Source organism: Geospiza fortis, unplaced genomic scaffold (genome assembly GCF_000277835.1).
Source record: "Geospiza fortis unplaced genomic scaffold, GeoFor_1.0 scaffold237, whole genome shotgun sequence".
In the NCBI taxonomy this organism is placed as follows: domain Eukaryota; kingdom Metazoa; phylum Chordata; class Aves; order Passeriformes; family Thraupidae; genus Geospiza; species Geospiza fortis.
The window spans coordinates 5,461,280-5,479,575 of record NW_005054319.1 but is presented as its reverse complement, the minus strand read 5'-3'; the positions used below and the strand labels follow the sequence as shown (position 1 = coordinate 5,479,575).

At 41.3% G+C, this 18,296-nt stretch overlaps 1 protein-coding gene across 1 annotated transcript in view; it reads left to right on the top strand.

Moving 5' to 3' along the window:
- XYLT1 (xylosyltransferase 1) overlaps nucleotides 1–18,296 on the top strand; it is a 138,909-nt gene that overhangs the window by 55,084 nt on the left and 65,529 nt on the right. The window contains exons 4-5 of the mRNA XM_031056573.1: nucleotides 16,773–16,945; nucleotides 17,585–17,833. Coding sequence (XP_030912433.1) covers nucleotides 16,773–16,945; nucleotides 17,585–17,833 — 422 coding nt within the window. The remainder of the gene's footprint in view (nucleotides 1–16,772; nucleotides 16,946–17,584; nucleotides 17,834–18,296) is intronic.

Below are 18,296 nucleotides of genomic sequence, written 5' to 3'. Positions count from 1 at the left end.
TGGGCCAACCAAATAAGCACTTATAGAAGTTAAGATCTAGACTAATACAGGGGAAACTTGGCTTTTGTTCTTTGATGTGGCACAGGCTCATTGGGACGCCTCAGACAGCTCATGTCGTGTTCAGCCCATTTATTTATTTAACTCCATTGCAGATACATGCAGAGGAAAAATGAGGGTGGTGATGTTACAGTTAGTTTGGTATTAATGTGGATTTTAAATCCTGTTTATCAAGAGACTTTGAAACCATTTTGTTAAAAAATAACAGGTTTTTTTCCTGAGTTCCCTCTACTTTTGGAGTTTGCTCTACAAAAGTGTCTTTAAGGAGGAAAAATTATCTCTTTTCTCTCTTTCTCTCTTTCTCTGGTAGCTATCAGTATGTCTGATGTTTTTGTACCAGACCAAATCTGTTCCCTTTGTTTCAGAGTGCTTAGGAAGGGAACTGTGGTTTTACTTATCATATATTTCAAAGCCTGCCTGGTGCTATATTAGTTTCCACAATAAATTTCCCAAGGTAAAGTGACAAACCAGTAATTTTTCATTATGAATCAGCTATCCATGAAAGATTGGATTTAGGTCAAAATTTATTACCCTATGGAACTGAAGCCAATATTTAACATAATGTCAGCTATCTTGATATTAGAGAATTTTAATGGCTATGCAATTTTATTCAATGATGAAGTTATTTCAGTTGTGTAGTGTATGTCTGGGCAATTTGATATACAGAACCTTGAGATGAAAATTGGATAAACATGGAAAATGGTGATTGATTGGTGGAAGGTTGCAATAATGTCTGCCTTGATATACCTTTTATTGTTAAATTATTTATCTAATGCAATCTCCTACACTTTTAGTAGTCTTTAAGTTGGCATTAAATCGATGTTTAAGTCTTCACAGTCAGAAAGGCCTCATAACTCAAACTGATAAATATCTTCTAACACATCAGGTGGAATAATGATCCATCTTAATATCTGAAAGTAAAAAAGGTGTTATTCTTTCTATTTTCTATGAATCCCTATCTTTTTTCAGATAGTAACTAAATCTAGTGAAGAGTGAATAGGAATGTGAGTTCCCTTCTGCCTTAAAGGCAGCAATATTTTTGAAAATTAATGCTGGAATTTTATTCAAATAGTAGGAGGCTTTTCATTTTTTGAGATGGAGATAGAAAAAGTTATCTTATGGAAAAATAGAATCTCCAAACGAGTTTTCACCTTAAAGCATTACAAATTTATTTCAACTATGCCTGAAACCATCCAGCTACAATACCACAGGGGTGCCCTAAGTACACCCTCAGTACTTGGTAAGTTTGTCCTGAATTCAAGTAGAATGTGAACACCTTGCATTATCCCTGAATCATACATTGCAGAGCTGCTGAAATATCTTTCATCATTTGCATAAATCTTGTGTAGAAGTAGTTGTAATTTGACAGTTTTCTTTATCTGAGGTGAGAACTGAAACCTGTAATTGTTAGCTGGCCTAAACTGGTGTAGCTTCGTTTGGATAAAGCAGTGAACCAAACCAACCCTGCAGCTTTTCTGAAATGCCATCATCTCCCTTCCGAACAGCATCTGCCTGTGCTGAGGCAAAACTGAGGAAATCCTACATTTCTTCAGATTAATTGGATTAAGCTAGACTGGAAATTGTGTAATACTACACAGGAGACATTTAGGAACCCCCAAAACCTCCAGCTTCAAAGGGCAGTTTTGGTAGCAGTTCAGGCTCCCTACCTGGGCTTGTTTATTGCTCTGAACATTGCAGATTTACTTTTATGATTCATAATCATCCATAAAGAAATTCAGCTGTTATTTAAAATGCTCTGTTGGGAATGCTCAGTAGTTATTAATTAATAATGCATCAGTAAAGCAACAGAAGGGCAGGTAAAGCTGCAGTTACAAGTATTGGCTGGGTCTCTGCTGCCTTCAGAATTGTGGTTATGTCTTGTTTCCCCAGGGTTAGCTCATCCTTGAGACTCTGGGTTTTCCTCTTCATATTCCAGGCACTTTCTGTAGAAAATACTGACTGGTGCATGAATTTATCCACAATTAAAAGTAAACCAAAATGCCTGTTAACATTAACAGGTATAAACTTACTCCTAACATTTTTTCAGTGCCAGAAACCTGTCAGGGACTTGTGAGAACAAAAAATAACTCAGTAATTTCTTTTAAATGAAGAAATTTTAGGGCTAAGTATAGAAAAAGAAAAAAGCACACTAAAATCTACTTTGAAGTGCTTTTATATATTGCTAAAGAGTTTTATAGACAACAGTGCCAGTGAGGATCAATGCTGTGAATGTCAGTGCAAACCTGGTGTCAGTGGGGTTAGAGATGGACCAGCTGAATGTTGCTGCTTTTGAAGAAAAGAGAATTAACTGCTTGGAGATTTCCTGTACCCCCTGCTGGCCCAGAGCTGAGCTCTGTTTGGCAATATTTTTTTGTATTTTTGCTTTCATGCTGATTACCACTTTTGCAATGTGTCCTATTTTTGTGTAGTAATTGGTAATCTGGAAAATTTACTTGGTGTGCAAGATTTAATATTAGGTCCTGCTGTCATGCTGACAATGAATTAGCTTTTTGGACTCTATCATATGTTCTCAGCAGGCACATATGTAATTAAAATGAGCCCACGTTGAGTTTCATATTAACACTCAAATCACCTTTGGCAAAAGGTCTCTGTGTTCTTTTGGGATTATACTCTGGGGCAATGTAATTACAGTGTCAAGTATAATTTTTACCTTTAAATACTTCTTCATTTACAATAATATTAAACTTTTCCATACTGGTTCACTTTTGGATTTATGAAATGATTTTTTTCTAATAAAAGTGTTGCCAGCGCAGGCATTCTATTTCAGATGTTGCCTTCAACTCGAAGAAAGTTGTGCTGTTGAACAGTAAGGATTTGGTGGCAGGAGACATTGGATTTGTTCACATAAAAATGCATTCCAGAAATTAAATTATTTCATAAAGTTGGTACTTGCTGTGATAATAGGGGCAGGGTGATCCAGTCTCATAGAAAAATGGTGCGAATGAATGGTGTGTGTGTGTGTGTGTGTGGATAAACAGTTCACCTTCTAGCAATAGTGTCTTGAGAAATAATATGAAGAGATTTTTCATCATTCTTTTAATGTCAAAATAAAGATAGGGGGAATTAAATTATACTTGAAAGAAATTGCAGCTCAGGTGTTTTTGATTCTTTTAGCCATAATGGAGGATTGTTAAGGAGGCTCAAAGTTAATCTGCATTTTTATAGATCAGGGATTGTTCAGAACTGGAACATGAGGAGAATTTGGCTCAGACATGCTAATTCTCTTTTGATTCTGATTTTACACTGTCCATTCTCCATTGATTGCAGAGGGGCTGCAGAGTAGGAGATGGACTGAAATGAATTCAGCAGAACTGAATGAAGTTATCTTGTTACTACTCATTAACTCCCTCCTTGCCTTAACAAATAATATTTCTTCTTGGCTCAATTACAAATCATCTTTGGAGGGTTTAGCTTTTAGGCTGTGAGGAGGTTGAGTTCCTGGTGGCAGAGCCTCCCAGGGCTGTGTGCAGAGCAGCAGCTGCGGTGAGACCTTGCTGGAGACCCCGATGGTTCCTGGCTGGGCAGGGCTGGGGCTGCTCCTCTCTGTGCTGAGCTGCTGCCATTGGGGTCCCTGTGTTTGTTACAGAACTATTCCTGCAACAGACCTGCTGGGGCTGTTTTCCTCCTCCCTGCCTGAGGTGCTGGGTGTCTGAGGGCTCTGAGCACTGCCCTGGCCCTGCAGGTCATGGCAGCTCTGAGCACCCGACAGCCAGGGAGCTTTGGGTTGTTACTGCAGTCCTCTGCCAACATTTCTTGGTTTTCCTGGTCTCTTTTTTAAATAAACATGTCATTTTACAATCTGTGAGATGCTCCTTGCGTTTCACACGTTTTCATCTCCTAAATTAGGTTTACTTAGCAGTTTTGCAGCCAGTTGATGATTTTCATGCCCTACTCTACCATAAAAGCCAAGTTGTGAATGAATTTGTTTGGGGCTCTGTCATTTTAGAGGAGGAACTGAATTACATCTCAACACGAGTTGTTTGCAATTTGGGGTTTTTTATTTTTCTCTTTTAAGCCTCCCTTTGTGATAGGGATGATTAAATAGCTTGTGTATGAATAAGAGATGGCAGGAGGAAAACCCAAATATGGGAAACCAATACTGCTGGGTTACATCTAGACCTTCAAAGCAGTTTTAAGCACTTGCTTTACCTAATTAAAATGCATAACAACTTGGATGTGTGCCCCGTCTCACAGTGTGCTGCACCTTTAAGTTATTCTGGAGATCCACACTAATGCACAGCTCCCTTCTGCCAGGCTCCCCAAATTCAGAGGGGGATGAGCTGTGAGAGGCTCCCTGTGCCAGGGTCCTGCTCAAACCCTGCTGGCACACAGGCAGCAATGCTGGGAGGCAGGATCAGTCCCAGCTGCAGGAAATGGGAACTGCCTGGGGCCAAATTTAGTACCTCTGACTGCTGACGTGAAATGAGGTTGCAGAATGGGAAGAGAGACTCCGAGGGGCAGAGTTAAGATAATTTTAGAAATTATCTCCATTATTATTTTTGTCTGTAAAAAGGCAGCATGAATTTTTTTGTTTCAGATGTTGCACAGATACTCCTCTTGTGCAGTATAGAGAAGACCCTTCTACAAGTTACTGTTTAAGCAGCTCCTTGACATCCAAAGGCCTCATGGACTTTGTTAAAATCTGAGAGAAATTTATAACTCATTTACAAGTTATGGTATTATTGTGAGAATGCATTTTGCATACAAATTTTCCCCAGATGCTTTTAACAGCAGCCAGTAACTTATTTAGTCAATAAAGTGATGTTTTCTGCACATTGGATTTTTTAACAAAACTGTAATGTCAATTGAAATACAGAAAAATCACTTTATGCTGCTTTTGTTGAACATTTTCTGATGCTGGCAATTTGATTTTCCCTTTGTTTTCCTCTAGTGGTATGTTAATGGGATCCTTTTATTCTGTGATGGAGTAATGGAGTGCAAGTCCTTTATTTTAGCAACAAGACTCTGCTGTTTTGTTCTATCCTTTGCCCATCACTTTAAATGTGAATATACATCCTCGTGAATACCAGCCCAAACAATTTTCATGAGAACATTTAAAAAATCAAGCTCAGTTAGTTCATATTAATTTGTTCCTTGCTGGCAAGAGCTTTGTATTAAGAGCTGTTTTCCCTGCTGTTTCAGAGGGGTGAATGTTGGAAGTGCTGCCCCTGCCAGATGTGTCAGGGCTCAGGTTTGGTGCAGCTGCAGCTGGGCTGCTCCAGGCAGGGCTGGGGCTCAGCCCAGGGCTGGGGAGGGGGCTCTGGAGCAGAGCAGGTGTTCAGCAGCTTCTGCTGAGTGCACGTTTCACTCACACAGAGCCCATCACAATGAAGCATGGAATTCAAGATATGATTTTCAAGGCACCCTAATTGGATTAGAGGGATTGTGTTAAAGATATGTTGGCTATGAAATGTTTAGAGGATTAATGCCCGATGATTTTTTTTCCCCTTCTTAAACCATCTTTACTAATCCCCCTTGATCAGAAGCAGATTCTGGAAAGCATTCCAGCCAGGAAGGAGAGCCCAGCCCTACCTTCCCCATCTACAGGAGGAGACACTTAGGCTGTTATATTCACTGCACAGACCAAAATTCTCCATTTTAGTTATATCCAGAGTACTCACTGTCACTGCTGCTTGTTTTTTTCTGAAAATGTGAATATTTATGTCCTTAACATTTTCCATATTAATGAACAATTTTGGGATGTAAGGGTGGCCTGTGTAAGAATTAACATCCATCTGTTTTGTGTTTTAACCTGTCTGCATATGCTAAAATCTAGCTCAAGTAGTGCAGTGTCATTTATTAATCAGATGTTATTGTAACTGAGCATACCATACAATTACATTTTTGAAGTCTGCTGAAGGAACCAGTGTTAATTGCTTACAGTAGAATCTATTTGCTGGTGGAAGTGTCACAATATAATTATGTTTTTTCCTCTGTCTGACAAGCAATAGACTCAGAGAAGATTGGTCCTTTTGTCCTTCTCTGTTGAGTAAAATTATTCACATTCCACAATAACCCTTTATGTAGTACACATAGTAGCAAGGAGTACACTGGTGCTTTCTGGAAGCACAAAAGCTGATCAATTATAAAATAATTCATGTGTTACTTTTCACATGGGCAAATGGGAAGTACTTTGGGTCATTTGACAAAACCATTGCTTGCCAGTGTCCTTTGACATAATGGATATTTGACAACAGTTATGTGTCAAAAAATCAGTTATGCTGAAAACGTGTAGAGAAACTGCATTTGTTTCTGGGGGAAGCTTATTTTTTAGATGTGCTATTTTACTTTAAATGCTTCAGTTCCCTCTGTTTCCTAGCTAATGTACCAGTGTATACAAACTCAAGGCATATATGTATTTATTGTACCTACACATGCATGAATCTGATATCTGACACATCTTTTATTGCCACAGTGTGAGATTCTTAGCAGTGCTTAGTCTTTGAAACCTGTAAAGTTTAACTCCAAGGGATGCAGGGGAAGCAGATCCTGACAGCTTTGCAGTGTATCTGCACAGACCTGTGCTATTTATCTTTTCTCTCTCTTTTGACCGTACTGTGAAATTCCCATTAATTTCACTCACACTGCAAGTGCCAGCTAAAACATGAGGCTAAACTTTCCCATTTTGTACCATGTTGGCACAGGGAACAGGAATGAGGGTTGATATTTGCTTCTGCTAGTGCAGCCTTTATTCTCAGTACCTAACTTGACCTTTTCAAACCAGCTATGTAAAATACATGTGAAAGTCTTTACTTTTTGGGTCTGTTTCCAACACTATGTTCATAATTATCTTGAACAGAGAATAAAGGCAGACTCTGTCCTTCCAATTCTACATTCAAAAAATAGGAGACAGATGTAATGGAATCTCAAAGGGAGGATTAACAGACGAGATACTCATATGGTATAAATTAACTTGGTCCTGGCCTTACACCAGCTGATTGTAATGTTTAACTGTTAATTTCTTGAGGTTATTTGGGGGAAGAGATACTTTACATAGGACTTGAAAGATGACAGCACAGTAAAACAGAAAGGGAAAACATTGATCAGGCAGGTAACAAACATGCTTTTATCTACCTATTCATTTCTTGGTAGTCTCAGCAGTACATAACATCTCCTGGGAGGTTATGTGAAGTAGAGATGTGTGTAATTGCTTGTGTTTTCACTCCTTATTGATTATTCTTGCTGTGAGCATGAGAGGAAGAGATGGTATAAAGGTTACAGTGTGCCAGTCTCCAAACACACTGGAACAGACACTCCAATCAGCAGAGGCTGTTTCAAATGCTAATTTGAACTATAAGCCTTGATATACCTCGGTTGCTATTTTGCTTAGTATTTGTTATGTTGGTTGTTCCATAGTAACTGACTTTCAAGTTTCTGTTCCTTGAAGGCTTAAACTTCCTGATGATTTTAGACAGAAAGCCTGAACTGAAATAAGGGCATTTTCTGCATATTCTTCTTGTTCTGCACAAGAAATCTAAAAGCTTTTTGGAGGGAAGGGAGTGAGGCTCTTCAGAGAAGAGCTGACTCCAAAGCCCATTGTTGGTTTTGGCCTGAAGGGTGGTGAGGCTGTCACTGGTGTTCCAGTTGGGATGTGATCCATCTGCAGCAAGAGGGCTGGCAGCCCCTGGAGTGGAATTCAGGCCACCTAAATCAGTAGTTGATTGTTCAGAAAATGCAAACTGTGAATGAGGTTTTATAAATATTTCAGTCTGGCTTTGTGTCATCAGTTTTCTTGGGAGGGGTGGGATGACTTCTCTTGTATGACAAATTCCTGTTCTCATCAGTTTGGGGCTGTTGATGGGAGCATCCTTAGCAACAGCCAGTGGTGGATAAGATAACTAAACACATGCTTCATTTCAATCCTTTCACTTCTTGCCTTCTGTAACCCTTCCCCTCCTAACAAGCACAAGTCAGCTCTTGGAGCACAATTGTCTCCTCCTGCAGTGAGCTTTCTGTCAGAGGAGGGTGGCTTCACACAGTGGGAAAACTCTCACACCTGATGTGTTAGCCAAAAAATACAGGGCTGGTGCTGTCCCTTTTATCTTGGGTGTATTGTCATGGAACTGGTGCACTCAGGAGCTGCTCCTGATTGCAGTGATGAGCTGGTTGGGGTCCATAAGTTTTGACTCTGAGCTGGAAATGGGCTGTGGTTATGTCCTGAGAGCCAAGCTTGAAAATATCTTTTATTTGAGTTTCTTTTTAAGGCTGTGTGACAGAGGCACCTGTAAATAGTGGTTTTCCTCTTTTTTTTTTTTTTTTTTTGGTTTCCAAGGGTGTTACCGCTTAAATGTTAAGTCGCAGGGTCAAAGAATGGTTTGGGTTGGAAGGAACCTTGAAAATCATCCTGCCATGGGCAGGGATGCCTTCCACTAGACCAGGTTGCTCAAGGCCTTATCCAACCTGGCCTTGAACACTTCCAGGGTTGGGGCATTCACAATTGGCCTGAGCAAACTTGTTCCAGTATGTCACCATCCTCATGGTAAAGAATTTCCTCCTAATATCCAACCCAAATTTCCCTTCTTTCAGTTTGTAGCCATTGCTCCTTGTCCTGTCCCTGCAGTTCCTGACCAAGGGTCCCTCTCCTGTAGGCCCCTTCAGACACTGCAAGGTTGCTATGAGGTCTCCAGAGAACCTTCTCTTCTCCAGGCTGAACAGCCCCAAGTCTCTCAGCCTGTCTCCACAGGGAAGGTGTTCCAGGTGTTCTCTTATCCACGGCCTCCTGGGCTGCTCCAACAGCTCCCTGTCCTTACCTTGGGGCCACCAGAACTGGTTGCAGCTCTCCTGGTGGGTCACAGGAGCAGAGCAGAGGGGCAGGATCCCCTCCCTCGACCTGCTGCCTGCTCTGGATGCAGCCCAGGACTGGGTTGGGTTTTGGACTGTGAAGCCAAGCTAAGGTGTAAGGTGCAAGGAATCATTGCTCTTTGCTAGGAATCCTTGTGGCTGTTCTTGGATCTGCTTTACTTTACATCTCTGAAGTCCAGTAATGTCACTGGATATTGTAAAAATAGCCTGATGCTCATTTAAAAGGCATTTTGCATCCACCCTAATAACACTGATCACGATGTGCTAATTGGCTGTTAATTGATATGATAAACACTATTATTACAAGATTCATTCTAATTCAACATTAATTAATTTACTGTTGCTTTTGAGTGTTATTTATTCATGGCAGTCGGTAGGAATAGGGAGAAAATGCTTGACTAACACACTCCAGCAAAACTACAAATAATTGAGATTTGTCTCCCAGGAATGCTACCATTTCCATAATTAGGATAGTCAGAAAAGCAAGCTTGTTACAGAGATGATTGGCCTGCCTAGATAAGTATTGTAGTAAATTAAGTTTAGTGTGTCTTGCAAGTGCAGTATAGTGGAATCTGATAATTACTTGGTCATTTGCAAATCATAAAAATGGTTTCAGTAATGAATCAATAGTGACTGCAGGATAGAACAAATTTTTTGTTTGAAATATGGTAGGGTGCTTCAAACCAAATGCTGCTTGCTTTTGCTGGAAATTTAGTGAATATGAGTGTGCTGCTGCACGCACACACATACACAGACCCTGAAGGCTGATTTTGAACAGTTCTGTGTTCTCCCAACTGCTTTTACAGGTTTGTGATACAAAAAAATTCTGTCCTTGTTCTCAAGGTTTTTCTGTTTCTTCATTTACAATGAATTCTGCAAATCATGTGAAAAAAAGACACATTCACCGAATTTTCTGGTGCAGGGTGTCTTTCTGGATTTGTGTAATGGATGATGTCTGCTCCAGTGGGTTCTTGAGTGAGTCTTAGAAGTGCTGCATGCAGCACAAATGTTACACAGCCGTAACAGGAGGATGACAAAGCTGGGGTGGAAGTGGTTTCTTTTAAATTCCCAAACTGAGAAATATCTTTGGGGTTTATTCTCCTTAGAATAAAATAGAAAAAAATAATCTTCTTATAATCCAGCTGTGAATATGAAACAGTTCTACATGTGTCCTCTATCTTCCTACCTTTCTTCTTTCATGCCTTTTATTTTTCATGGGCAGCAGAACTGAACATACATCTGTAATTACAGTGAGTTTCCCTTTTTATATAAAATTTTCAGGGATGCAGAGCTGCTTATCAGCTCACAAACTCACTGTAGAGAATCTCCCAGTGGTCTCATGAAGGGAATTTCCATCTGTAAGGCAGTGACTCTTCTCCTCTGACTACCCTAAGTTTATGCTGTCACCCTCTGAAATGATTAAAGAAGACTCAAAATGCCCACATCAGCAGCTCCTTTGTTCCAAGCCAGGGCTTCTTCTCAGCATGGAAAGAACATTACTGAAATCTGTCTCTTTAATGTTAAATGCAGTAGCCACTGAGTGCTTCTAAATTATCTCACTGCTTCCCTCCTGCCTTGCATTGATTTCTTGCTTATGGGTTACTTGATCATATGAAGTTACTGAGGATCATAAATAGTTCCTGTAATTTTTGATAGAGTCTGAGACTGAAAAGTTGTAGAATAGGGTTGTTGAGATAAAACGTTGCTGCAAAAAATTGAATATCCACTACTCAATAGCAGTGGTATTTCTGAATTTTTTTCCAAAGTGCTCAATGCTAACTCAGAGATAAAAAATATAGGTAACAGCAGTTTTAAGGAAATCTACAGAACACAACTAGCAATTCTTCACTCTGTAATCATAACCATCCCTCTCTAATCCCCATGCCTGGGGACAGTTGTGCAGAAGATCATCTCAACTGGTTTTACCTCTCCTACTTTGCTAAGTTAAAACCCACAAGGAAAAGCCACACCTATGACCAGGCATGATAATTTTCTCCTTCAGGAGCTTGGTTTCCTTTGCTAGAGCCCCTCACTGGCCTGGGCAGAGGATGTGCTGGGCTCAATGGGCACACAAGGTGCTCATTCCACTTTATGGTAGAGATCTTATTTACCAGAGGAGTCTTCTGCGCAGTGAACAGACCAGAGACCAGTGGGCATTTTACATATACATAATTGTAATAATTTAAAATATATATGTAATCAGTGCTCACCTGGAATCCTTCCTTTCACTGAAGATCTCCACAAGGACCACCATGGAAACAAGTGAATCATTTATTAGACTGGAAGTGAAAATTGGCATCCCAAAGGTGGGACCAATGTTGCTAAAGAAAGTTTTCTAGGTGCTGGCATAGGAAAAATGGTCTTTTCATCTAAGTAAAGTTAACACACACTGTGTTTCAGAAGTCACCTGTCCTGTGCAGGGTGTCCTCACTGGAGGGTACTGCAGCAAGTCAGACCTTCCCCTCTTGAGCCTGATGGCAAGAGATGCCCTTGCTGTGATGGACCACTGGGGCTCAGCTCCAGCAGGAGCTCTGGCTCAGCCCAGGGCAATGCTGCTGTTATCAAACCCTCAGACAAAGACTTCTCTCATCAGGTCCTGGCTCACTGGTGAATTGCTCAGTGACATTTTTTGTGGTTTTTATATAACCCTCCAACTACTTCTGTTACTAGGTCTGATACAAAATTGTTGTGTCCTAAATGAAAACATTGTATTTATTTATTTATTTTTGGTCTTGCCACCATTTGAACAAGGCAAACTCGTTTGTGCTCTAATCAAAATGGAAAACGTTTTTAGATGAAAGCCAAGCCTGGAAATTTTCAACCTGCTGTGTTGTTGAGTTGTGAGCAATTGAAGAGGAGTTTATAGTGGAAATCTGAGTACAGCAACTACCACTCAGCTGACTGTTGCAGAAATGGTCCCACTGAAGGGAATGGAGCTGCTCCTAGGAGTTTAAGTAGGGGCTACAGAGCTCTGCCTCTTTGGAGTGATTATGGCTCATACTCCTGCTATAATGACAGGGCTCCTGATTGCATCTATGGATGTAATAGCAGCAAATACTCTGCTGAACTGCACAGCAATAACTCTACTAAAGTCCTCTGTCCATTGATTCATGGCCCAAGGCACAGGGTACACACACAGCTCTGCTCAGATGGAGTCAGCAGCAGCATCCAGGTATCTCTGTGCAGAGGGAATCTGTTGGACTGCCAGGACAATACCAAACTGAGAACATGAGGTGATGGATTGATTTACAAAACATAAGATGGCTCACAAAATAGATTGAAAGATTGCTTTGTGCTGCTGGGGAAGTGTGATCCCATTAATTAACAGCAGAGGTAAGAGATCAGCAGGCTGGCTCTGAGTTATACTGGAGGATGATTGAACATAATGTGGCATCACAACAAATGTGAAAATGATTGCACTGTCTTCATTATTCTGGAATTCAGTAATACTGCAACAGTTGAAGATTAAGCTCTTAATTATGAGTATTGATTTCTCTGGACATAGAAAATGCAAGCTAAAATTGCACTACAGCTGAGATTCTCCTGTTATCTTCAAAACAGGTACAGGTTTTCCTGCTAACACATTGATGTCAGGCCTGTCAGGCTTTGAGTAGGAAGCAGAAGTGGAGACTTTACTTTTCTTAGTAAGTTTGTGACAGAGCAAAGTGCTGTGGTTTTGTTTTCAGTGGAGGTAGCACAATAAATGCTCCTTGATACAAGGGCTGGAAGATGAGCTTGGGTGTGCACTTCCCCTTCTGCTGAGGTTCCAGTTTCTCTGGGGCAAGGCAATGTGAGGAGCTGCTCTTCTATTCTCTGTTCCCATTGTGTAATGGAACAGCAAACTTTGAGGAAGCTTAAGTCCTGCTTCAAGGGCAGGGCTGTTTCACCTGTGCCAAAAGGCCATAAAGAGGATGTTCCATCCACTCTCCCCACTGACTCATATGTGCAAAGCAATTTTGTGGGTAGAGCTGTGCTCCCAATATGGAACTGTAACAATCATGTACTTCATAAGTTTTGTTTTATTTTGTGTTAACATTGTGGGGGTTTTATTATGGTTTATAAAGCACTGATGGTTTTTGTTTTACTTTCTGTTGACATTCTGGGCTTTTTATTAAGGTTTGTAAAGCACTGGTCTGTGTAAATTATCCCAGAAAAAGGGAATTCCCCAAACATGTAGGAAACTTCATTTAACAGGCAATATTCTCACCCTGAGAAGCTTTCTAGGTGAGATGGAGTACACCTCTGGTCCCACTGCCCCAAGTGATCTGTGCAGGAGGAGATGGGAATTCTCTTGTGTTGGCTTGACTCACTTCTCTTGGAAAGGCAGATGATGGAATGTTGAGAGGTGACAAGTGTAGTGAAGGCTGGGCATAGGGAGTGCTGCAGAGGGAAAAAGCTGTCCATGAATCTGTAGCTGCTGGGTGAGAAGGTGGTGATCTTGGCAGCTGCTTTTTGCAGGACTGAAGTGGCTGAGGGTGGAGCTGGAATCAGCACTGAGGCTGAGCTTAGTGCATGGAGAGGATGCAGTGCAGTGAGGTACTGAAGGAGCTGTCAAATCCAAGTGCTTCCTTACAATCCTTTTAGATTTTTATCACTAGTGAATGGATATTAAGTGAACTCATTCTGATGCATTTTCTGTGTATCCTGTCCCAACAGCCTGAAGAGGATGAGCTCCTACCTGGGGCAGCTCATTAATATGTAGGCACTGACATGATGAGCTGGGCTTTGGTCTGCATGAGTTTCATAGAAATGAAGTGGCTGGAGCTATTCAGGTCTTGACATTGCTCATACAGATCTGAAGTCCTGCTGGTTTTTTTAGTAAGCAGATCCTCAACTGAATGTTTCCTGCCAATTTCGTCTTCTTTGCAAACCAGGCTGGTTCTTTATCAGTGAAGTAGTCTGCAAAATAGAGGGTGCTGAGCAGCCATGAGCTAAAACCGGGAAAGTGACAGCATAGAGCAAAGTAGCAGGTAGTCTGACAGATGGAAAAAGTGTAGCAATCTTCCTTTGTGAAACTCCAGGCAGCCACAAATAGGATTATATTTAAAAAGCCATAATAGTATGCAGGTGGTAAATGCAAGTATAAAAATCCTAAACCTAAAAGAGAAGGAAGGAAACTAGCATATGAAAAAAAAAGTTTAGAGCAGGAAAACAGAAGAGAACAAAATAAGTCCCTGCAGGAATTTATTAGAGAAAACTGATGCAGTGAGGTGGCATTTCAGGTGAAAATTTGAGAGGATTTTGTTCTCAGTAATTGCTAGATAAATGATAGCGTAGGTATTGACAGCAAGTTAGATTAAAATAAAAGGCCCACAGTATGACTATTTTAAATTCCCCTCACCTTCTGCATATCATTGCAGAAAATCACTGATTTCGAAAGAGAGGTATCCAAAAATGTAATGAAAACCACTAAAAATATTTGAGTTCATTGATGGGACATCATCAGCTTGAAATGAAAACAGTTTAAAAGAAAAATGGCTTGTTTTTGCAATTGCAATTGCCCTTCATTCCCCTGTCAGTTCTCTTTGCAAGCACGTTTTCTTTTTCTCACAGTCCCTTTTTGTCCCTGTCACTCTGCAGAAACCCTGAGCACGTGCATGGCAAAGCTCATCAGCTGCACAGGAGAAAACAGCAGAAATGGGCATAGGCCAATGGCCATAATAAACAAACTGCAAATTATAGAATAAATTAAATTTCAGCTTTCTTCCTAATGTTTTAATATTCTTCTGAGTCCTAGTGAACCATTGGTGGAGGGTTTTTAAAAGAAATGCCATTTAAATTGTTTGTGTCCCATGTAAAGTTAAGAATGACTTACGGGGCTGGAAATTTCCTAATTTCTGAATACAACAGGGAGCAATAAAGTTCATTAATTTTGAGCAGCACTACTGCACAGAGATGTTCCATGAGGGGCTGTGGGCAGGGAGGGTGTGCTGGGAGCCTCTGGGACTGTGCAGGCTCTGTGCTGGGATCTGTGTGTGCTCCTGGACAGTGACACCGCTGCCTTGTAGCCCTTGACACAGCCAGCAAAGAGCCCATTCTAGGCACAAGGGACACCTCTGACATGTACAGCTTTCCTGGGAAAAACAGACTCTGACTTGGAGAAGTGTGTTGGGGAAGCACTGCTGAGGAGAAACTTGAAGGGAGAGTTGTGGGAGATGTTGAAACCATTCCCTTCTGGGATGTGCTGCTCCCATTGCAGCAGGATCTCTCTCTCGTGGCTGAAAGGAGTGTTTCAACTACTCAAGGGCATTTCAGTACAATTCAGGACATCATATTGTCCATTGTTTGATCACCTAAACAGTGCTCTACAAACATTCAGTTGGTCTGTTTTTTCCAAGTTTATACTACTGCCTTGAACAAGGAGGAGATGCCCAAGAAGGATTAGGCAAAGGTCTTTTTTCTCTGTCCAACCTTTATTTTGTAATTATTACATTTGGAAAAGAAGAAAGCTTTTGGTATTGTTTACTTTTACCAACATATGTTTCCAGTTTCAAAAACCTGGGGAAAAGTGTCTCCCTCTCTCTTAGTCTCACTTCACTCTTGGCAAATGTCTTCCTACATGTTCCTTGTATCAAATCAAACAGACACGAGCATGTGTTTTTAATAACTGTAGGAGATGTTTTGGAAGGTGCAGTGGGCTTTGTAGCTGCACTCAGGCTGTCTGATAACTGAGCCCAGGAACAGCCTCAAATTTGTCCTACATTTGCCTGGAACAAATGTCTCCACTGTCTGCAGAAGGAGCCTGGAGGTGGGAGGAGAAAGGGACATCACAAAAGGCACTAAGTGCAGAAACTGGTAACAGCTCAGATCTTAGAAATTTGAAAATTGTACCTCTGGCAGGGGGGACACACATCAAGTATCTTTTAAGGCAACACTATTCCTTTCATTTAAAAAATAATAAAATTATAATTTGCAAGAGGAAAATTTGGGCAGGAGGAAGATTTTTGGCTTGGAGGTACTTTCCTTCTTTGTCTGCTAATATTCAAAATTTCAGGTTCTTTCTAAATCATTTTTGTTGAGAAAGGTCCTTACAAGGTCAGAGCACTGAAGAATGATGTTGTTTCATTGAAGAATGAATGTTGTGTTTTGGATAAAATTATGTTTTTCTTGCATTGTGTTCTGGTTTTTGAATTGCAGAGTGGGTACACAAACAAAACCAAAGCACTTTCAATTTCTTATTAGAAATGTCCCTCAGCTCTTCAGTTTATCAGCACATCCTGTCTGAACCTCACACTGTGGTGTTTGCTTTAGAAAAGGAACACCAGAAATGATTCTGTTAAAATAAAAATGAACAGGTATTTTAAATTGTACTGGAAGGGCCCCACTCCTCAGTGAAAAAGTGAAGACATGCAGGTTGCATTTAAATGTTCCGGGGCACATCTGCTGTTACAAATAAATGCTATCTGTCAATAATCCTCAGCAGCTGTTCAGTAGCAGAGTTCCACCAGCTTCTCAGCAGAGCTGTGCAGATCATGGGAATGAGCATCTTTGGCTAAACAGGGGGTTTCCTTCTGGGGGAACACCAGCCTTGTCAGTGTTTGAATACTTTGGACACTAGTTACAAACTTGGAGGGGATTCCTTGGAAGGTTCAGATGTCTGTACTCAGGTGGAGCTTGATACAGCTCATAAACATCTGGCTACTTGTCTGTGCTTGTGCAGCCTTGTTCAGGATGAAGCCCATGGGCATGGGCTGCTGCCCAAGGGGTGGTGGCCCGGTGTGGGGACAAAGGAGAGGGGTACAGGCTGGATGGGACACGGGCTGCACCCCTCGGGAGTTCTCACCCTGCCCTACAAAGGCCTTTGAAGAGGGAGCCGAGGTGGAATGTGTACTGCTCTCTGACCCTGCCCTGTGGATACACTCAGAGATGTCCTGTGTTTTGTTTTTGAACAGGAAAAGCCAACAACAATGTTCAGTGGGATGAGGACTCCGTAGAGTACATGCCAGCCAACCCAGTCAGGATCGCATTTGTCTTGGTTGTTCATGGCAGAGCTTCCCGGCAGCTCCAGCGCATGTTTAAGGCTATTTACCATAAAGACCATTTTTATTACATTCATGTTGACAAGGTAATATATCACTGGTTATAAATTGCCTGTCTCACCATCTGTCAGTCTACCCATCCTTGTCAACTTCTTCATCTTCCCTTTACCTCTGCTGCATAAAGTGCATGTCACTTTTTGTCTCTCCATCTGTTACATGTTTGGAGCCTCTTTTTTTTTTTTTTCCCTTAAATTTTCTTTCTTGTTATCTTATTTATGTAACAGCCTTCATTTCTCCTTCTCTGTGATGAGTCTCTCCCCTTGTCTGTCTGTTGTACATTTAGTTAGCAGTAACTGATAAGTTGGTGCAGAGTGAGGTGGTGGCCCATTGGATGGAGAGCTGACCTGAGGTGCCTTGGGCAAGTGACACACTGTAAAAGGGAGGTGATTGCACTCACCTCCTTTACAAAAGCCCTTTGAGCTCTGTGATGACAAATGGTGAATAAAGCTAATCACACTGGTTAGTGATTACTGTAGTTGTAACAAAAAATATTAACCAGGGTTCTCTGTACATTTAGGAAAAAGAAGGTTGTCTGCCATAGTAAGTGAGGGCAAAGCAATGGCAGCACTCAGTGAGTCAAGAAGCAGGGTAGGCCCTTGGTGAACACAGGGAGAGACAATTTTGGACAGAATAACTTGAATGTATCACTCTTCTCTCCTGTAAAGCGATCCAATTACTTGCACCGGCAAGTGCTGCAGTTTGCCAGCCAGTACCCAAACGTGAGAGTCACCTCCTGGAGAATGGCCACCATCTGGGGAGGAGCAAGCCTTCTGACCACCTACCTGCAGACCATGAAGGACTTAATGGAGATGAGTGACTGGCCCTGGGATTTCTTCATCAACCTCAGCGCTGCCGACTACCCGATCAGGTACAATGAGAATTTTAAGGATGCACATGTTTTGTTCCTAAAGAGGGTATGGAGATAAGCAATGACAGGTCTGTGCTGTGCTGCAAGAAGCAGAGGAGCAGTTTCCTTTGTTTTACAGCAGAAAACTCCTGTTGGTGAGCTGGACAGGACAGCCACAATTTAGCCAAGGATTCAACCACCTGCCTGTACCCTGTGTGTCTCCCCTTTGCCTGGGGGGACTTTCACTGAGAGGCTGCTCCAGTTAGTCATTATTTCCCACAAAAGGGGTACCTGCAAGAGAGGAGAGGAAAGTAGCCAGAAGTGCTGGAGCTCAGCAAATGAAGCCCAGGCATGGAGAGATTCCTTCCTTCCAGGGCTCTGATTAACAGTGTCATTTGATGTCTCAGCAAGGGATGAAGGTATGAATATAGATTCAGGTACTCCTCTCCCTTCTTTTAGTACTTTTTCTGCAGATGATAATGGCTGTAGAAGTGACAAATAAGTTGCTAGGAGTCAATTATATCTTCAGC